The 6748-nt window shown below is 40.9% G+C and overlaps 1 protein-coding gene across 1 annotated transcript; it reads left to right on the forward strand.

The window, feature by feature from the left end:
* Nucleotides 1-3395: 3395 nt before the first annotated feature.
* LOC132224941 (spermatid nuclear transition protein 3) lies at nucleotides 3396-3873 on the forward strand. The gene is made up of 2 exons (XM_059680119.1): nucleotides 3396-3533; nucleotides 3730-3873. The coding sequence occupies exons 1-2, from the start codon at nucleotides 3396-3398 to the stop codon at nucleotides 3871-3873; spliced, it is 282 nt and encodes a 93-aa protein (XP_059536102.1).
* The last annotated feature ends 2875 nt before the right edge of the window (nucleotides 3874-6748 follow it).

Genomic DNA, 6748 nt, shown 5'->3' on the forward strand with positions numbered 1-6748 from the left:
GGGATAGGGCAAGAGAAACATCAGTGATGAGAGAGAATCATTGATCAGCTGTCTCTTGCACTCCCCATACTGGGGATCAAGCCCGCAATCCAGGCATGTGCCCTGACCAGGAATTGAACCATGACCTTCTGTTCATAGGTCGATGCTTAACCGCTGAGTCACACCGCTGGGCCTCAGTAAGTTCTTGATGGTAAGTATAAAGAGTTCTGTTTAGATTTTGATGAGTGAGTATATTCTGGATAATCTTGAACTATGATACATGTCTCCTGTGTCTGCTCAGCCCTGGTATTGGTGATGATTTTGAATTAAAATGGCATTGATTGTCAAACTTGAAATCACAAGATAAATTCTCAGGAGTACACAGATATATTCTTGTGGTCATCATATTTTCATGTTTGAAAATCACCATTTAGTTAATTTAATCTTGGTGATCACCTTATAAGATAGGTACTATTATAAACCCTATTTTACAGATGAAGAAACAAAAGTCATGAAGAGAAGAAAACTATTCACCTAAAGTCCACAGCTTGTGAATGGTAAAGTTCTTTACAAAAGTTCTGATTGTAGAGAACTTTTTGTTGTTGTTGTTAATCATAACCCAAGGATACTTTTTCTATTGATTTTTTTCTTTAGAGAGAGGGAGTGGAAGAGAGGAAGGGAAGGGGAGAGAGAGAAAGAGAGAAACATTGATGTGAGAGAGACACATTAATTTATTGCCTCCCGCACATCCTCCAACCGGAGCCAGGTACGTGCCCTTGACTGGAATTGAACCCCTGACCTTTGGTCCATAGGATGGCAGTCTAACCACTGAGCATGCTGATTGTAAAGAACTTTCTATATTTATAAAAGCCTAAGTGATCATTACGACTGAACAACTGGAATGATTGGATGTCTGGCTGGTAGCTATGATGCGCACTGACACAGATCTTGCTGCTGGGACCCTGACAGCCCTGAATCTGGTTCACCTGCACCCTGGGCCCAGTCAGGAGGGAGAAGGGAGCCCGATTCCTTGCAGAATCGGCCGTTGGTTAGCTTGCTGCTGGGGCTAACCTCCCATGGTCTTTCCCCCCAGCAGGCCAACCCCCCAATCAGTCCCGATTTCTAGACAGGCCAAGGGACCCCACCCATGCATGAATTGGTGCACTGAGCCTCTAGTTTAATTATAAAATACTAAATAGTAAGCAATCTTCATGGAGACAGTTCTTGTTCATCTTTTTAAAATAGCTTTATTAATGTAGTAGAGGCCTGGTGCACAAAATTTGTGCACTGGGGGGGCGGGTGTCCCTCTGCCTGGCCTGCACCCTCTCACAGTCCGGGATCCCCAATGGGGATCAGGCCTAAGCCGGTAGACGACATCCCTCTCACAGTCCGGGATTTCTTGCTCCTTACTGCCTGCTTTCTCACTGCTCCTTAGTACTGCCACAGAGGTGGGAGAGGATCCCACCACTGCCACTGCACTCATCAGCTGTGAGCACAGCTTCTGGCTGAGCGGTGCTCCCCCTGTGGGAGCGCACTCACCACCACGGGGAAACTCCTGCGTTGAGCATCTGCCCCCTGATGGTCAGTGCACATCATAGTGACCAGTAGTATGATTGTTCTGCCATAATGGTCGCTTAGGCTTTTATTATATAGATAGAAGATATTTCATAAAACATACAATTCATCCATTTATAGTGTACAATTCAAAGATGTAATATATTCACCTTCCAATATCCCTATTCCCTGCCCAGCCTTAAGCCACCACTACTAGGTGTTCTGTGATTACAGATTTCCTAATGTAGATATTTCATAGAAATAGAATCATATAATATGTAGTCCTTTGTGGTTGACTTTTTTCACTTAGCACAATGTTTTCAAGGTTCATGCTGCAGCAGGAATTAGAATTCCATTTTTATGGCCAAGTAATATTCCATTTTATGGATGTACCGCATTTTATTTATCCATTCACCAGTTGATGGACATTTGAGTTGTTTCCAATCTTTGGCATTTATGAAAAATGCTACTATGAACATTCATGTACATGTTTTTGTGTGGATATAGTTTTCATTTCTCATGGGTAGATATACCTAGGAGTGGAATTCCAGGGTCATATCATAACTCTATGCTTAGCTTTTAAGGGGAACTGACACTGTTTTTCAAACTGCTGCATCATTTTACATTTGTACAAGCAATGTATGAGGGTTCCAATTTTTTCACAACCTCACCAATACATGTTATTATCTAACTTTTAAACTATTGTTGTACTACTGGGTGTGAAGTGATATCTCATTTTGGTTTTGATTTGCATATCCCTGATGGCTAATGATGTTGAGTATCTTTTTGTGTGCTAATTCACCATTTGTATATCTTTAGAGAAGTGTCTTTCAGATCTTTTGGCCACTTTTAAATTGTGCTGTTCTTGTTTGGCCATGGTGGCTCAGTGGTTGAGCACTGACCTGTGAATGAGGAAGTCATGGCTCGATTCCCAGTAAGGGCACATGCCAGGGTTGCAGGCTCAATGCCCAGTGAGGGGTGTGCAGGAGGCAGCCAATCAATAATTCTCTCTCATCATTGATTTTATATCTCTCTCTCCCTCTCTGAAATCAATAAAAATATATTTTTTAATTGTGGTATTCTTTATATATTCTAGCTAAATTTCCCTTAAAGGTATATGATGTACAAAATTTGCATTCTCTTCTTTCACTTCCATACATTCAATTTTGTCTCTTCACTTTCTTGATAGGGTCTGTTAAATCAAAAGGTTTAAATTTTGATGTCAATTTTTTCTTTTGTGCTTGTATCCTTTGTGTTATACCTAAGAAACTATTACCTATTCAAAAATCATGAAGATTTTTGCCTATGCTTTCTTATTATTATAATTTTAACTTTTATATTTAGGTCTGATCTGTTTTGAGTTCAACTGAGTACTATATAGTGAGAAATAGGGGTCCAAATTTATTCTTTTACATATGGATAACCAGTTGTCACAATACCATTTGTGCAAATAATTATTATTTCTCATTGAATGTTCTTAGAATTCTTCTCAATAATCAATTGCCAATAGATATATGGATGTATTTCCAAACACTCAATCCTATATAAAGGAAACATATTCTTCCTGCCATGTGTTCAGATGATGACAAGGGATAGCAGGCCAGCTTGGGAAAATTCTTTAAGGGAATGTTCAGGAAATGACCACTCTCTCCAACTCTAGGCAGCATATATTGGTTTCCCTAGCAACCCCACCATCAGGGAGGAGCCAAGACTGGTGCTTTGTGATGTCTAAGCCCCTCCCTCTTATCAACTACTGCCTGCTGAACAAACAAAGCTGAAGGGTGTGGCTGTTCATTGTCCTGGCAAGGGATATTTTTAAGTCTGGCTGGGAGCTCTGTAGAAGACCACAGGGATAGTTCAACATGGCTAAGGTTACCAGGAAACCAGACAAACGTAGAAAAGTTATGGAACAAGCAACTCCAAGCACAAAAAAAACAACCACAAAACGGAGAAAGAAGAAGAAGAACCCCTATCAACCCAGGTCCAGATATGGTGGCAAGGTGAGACTACCTCATCCAAGCTCCTCCTTTTCTTTCCCATTGATTTCCCTCCCCCCAAGACTCCTGCTTGTTTCTTGTTTGGCATAAAATCCTTCATTTGCCTGTGCCTTTTCTCATGAAACCCTCTTTTCCATCCTGTTGCCATCTTCTTCCTCCCATCCAGTGAATTTCTGGGGTCACCCTGTTGCCCTTCTAGGTGAAGAAGATACAAAGGAGAATAAAAAGACTGCTTCATGGGCGTTCAAGAAAAACATCCTCTTGCACTAGTACAGAAATTCCAAGGAAGGTGAAGAGAGTGAAAAGGGCCAAGAAGTTTCGGCCATTAACAAAGAGTGAGTAGTAGCCTCTTGAGCTGAAAGCACTGAGGTCAGGCCAAGGATATCCTACAAAATGCCACATCTATAAGATACAACACCATCATGAAACAGTTGGTGGCAAGTAAAATAAAACCAACAAGTTCTGAAAATCCCATATAATATAGCATGTGTGTGTGTGTGTATGTGTGTGCACATGTGCGTAATTCCTCTGATGTAAAGGAAGAAGGCAAAGACAGGCCTGAGAGAAAAGAGAAAGTGAGTTAGGAACAGTTAGGAGCTGCAGTGGCAGGTACACAGTTAGCCAGACATTGGAGATAGAAACTGGGTGAAGACTGAGCACAGAAGACAAATTCTCATTCTTAATATTTTAACCTGTGGGCAAAGAGAAAAAAGGACTTGGTTTCTCTCTCTCTTTCTGATAACATCATATTTTTACTTTAAAAAATGTTTAATTGTGCTAAAACAGACATAAGATAAAACTTACCAACTCATCCATTTTTAAATGTACTGTTTAGTAGTGTTAAAGGAACATTTACCTTGTTGTGTAACCCATCTACAGAACCCTTTTCTTTTTTAAATTTTATTTTTTTTGTTGGAAGTATTGTAGATGTCCTCCATTTCCCCCACTCCTTTTCCCCACTCCACCCAGCTCCCACTCCACCCAAGACCTCCACCTAACTATTGTCTCTGTTCATTTGCTATACATATGTGCGTATAAGTTCTTTGGTTAATCTCTTCCTAGTCCCCCCCCCCCCCCCCGCTCTGAGATCTGTCACTATATTCCATACATCCATGCCTCTGGACCTATTTTGTGTATTAATTTATTTTGTTCATTAGATTCCACATATAAATGGCATCATGTGATACTTGTCTTTCATTGACTGGCTTATTTCTCTTGGCACAATAATTTCCAGGTCCATCCATGATGTTGCAAAGGATAAGAGAACATCCTTTTTAAAAAATATATCTTATTGATTTCAGAAAGGAAGGGAGAAACATCAATGATAAGAGAGAATCATTAATTAGCTGCCCTGAATGCCCCATACTGAAGATAGAGCCTGCAATCTGGGCATGTGCCCTGACTGGGAATCCAACCATGACCTCTTGGTTCATAGATTGCATATCAACCACTGAACCATGCCAGGTCTTTGCATGACTTCCTCCTTCTCATCATTCAATTTTCAGCTCAAAGATTTTCTCTTAAAAAGATGCTTTCTCTGGCCACCCTTACTCCAATTGCTTGCCATTTTGCTACTTTATCCTCATAGTCATTATCATTATTTGATGATATTTCTCTTATGCTTATGTGCTTACTTCTGTCTATCCTTCTACCCTGATATAATGTAAATCTTAAAATATCAGGAACCATACTTTTTCCATTCATCTTGATAGTCCCAATATCCAACATAGGGCTTAATGTTTGCTAAGTGAATAAATAATTAAAAACTCAATATTTATCAAAATGAACTTTCCACATCATGAGCTATTGTATTTTTTTTTGACACAGAGAATGGAAAGGAAGATGGGTGGTGAATAGAACTCTGAAGAGAGAAATAATTAGGAATTTCATAGCTTGATCATGATTGTTCTATAGAGCAACAGTACCAAAATTTCCAGGAGTCCATAAAGAATATAAATCAGTGCTGTGAATGGGACCTGGGCAGCCATTTTCTTGGATGCTGTGGTCCAACCCATTCCTTCTTTCTTCATTTTTATACTATCATGTTCAAACCAATTTCTCTGTCTCTGTGTCTGAAATATAGATGCATCTAATAGGGACCGAATTGAGACCCAGGTAGCTATCTATTTCTTCTTTCTTGAAGTACCTTCCACATCACTATATGTGGGTCAATTCCAATTCCTCCTCCTCTTCAAATGTTTTCAGTGTATGCCAGTCTATATTCTGCTGCCTGGTGTCAGCATTCCCCATTTACTCCCCCCCACCCCCCAAAAAAACACACCACTTGGTTACCATCCCCCTCTTGGAGGCATCTGTCTTTGCTAAGCTTCTACTACCACAGTGTTCTAGCGTCTATGGCAATCTTTGAAATGTTTGCTTGAGCATGGCTCAGAGTTCCAGCCAAGCAGAGAAAGGCAACATAAGAAGGTGTGTGACAAATGACAGATTGCTGTTGAGTTGGCCCTAAGTCCTGGGGAAGCCTTTGGTGCTAAGTAAATGAAGTTTAGATTTACCTCACCTGTATCAAGGGAATTGCAACACAAAAGCACACTCATTAATGGGCAGTGCAGAGCTGAATGTCTCCCTGCATTGCACTACCTCCTTATCAGCGCTTGCTCATGCATGATAGAACAGAGGTGCTGGCCCCACTCAAACCACATAGCTCATTGTGAAGGTGATGATGTATTGGAGCTCTCTATTCTTGGAGGGACTTCAGGCCATCCACACAACTAGGGGAACAGCTAGTACACAGTGGTCTTGGTGTTCATGAAACATTTAGAGGCATTGCCTTTGGATGTAACCGGTGAAGAGAGCCTGGAGCCAGGAGGTCTTTACCCATGAATGGGTTCCTACTATCTTAGCCTTAGGGCCTTGAAGACCCATAGAAAGCCATTTTAAAGCACAGGTATATGGATAAAATTGTTGGCATGAAGGTTGAAATCTGATTGGGGAAGACAAGCCAGGAAAATGGAGGAAATAATAGCCTAGGTTTGCAAGACCCAAGACTGAATCAATTCCTCTGAGGTTGTTTTCCCACTTTGCTTTTATGGATGCCCTTTTCGGTTTCTAGGGTTAGATGAGAGCCCATGGAGGAGCAAGTCCTCCTGTGTGCATGTTTCTCCATGCACACAGAGCCAGTGGCCATTAGTTCTCCTCTAATTTTCTCCCCCTCAAGATTTGGTAGTCTTAGTGCCACACTTAGATTCATGCAATGAGCA

This window comes from Myotis daubentonii, chromosome X (assembly GCF_963259705.1).
Source record: "Myotis daubentonii chromosome X, mMyoDau2.1, whole genome shotgun sequence".
NCBI classification, from domain to species: domain Eukaryota; kingdom Metazoa; phylum Chordata; class Mammalia; order Chiroptera; family Vespertilionidae; genus Myotis; species Myotis daubentonii.

What these genes read in the sequence shown, in the direction of transcription:
- LOC132224941 (XM_059680119.1), top strand. Translation starts at nt 3,396, where the DNA reads ATGGCTAAGGTTACCAGGAAACCAGACAAACGTAGAAAAGTTATGGAA. An exon ending in GGTCCAGATATGGTGGCAAG is followed by an intron (nt 3,534 to 3,729) that starts GTGAGACTACCT and finishes TTGCCCTTCTAG; the next exon opens with GTGAAGAAGATACAAAGGAG.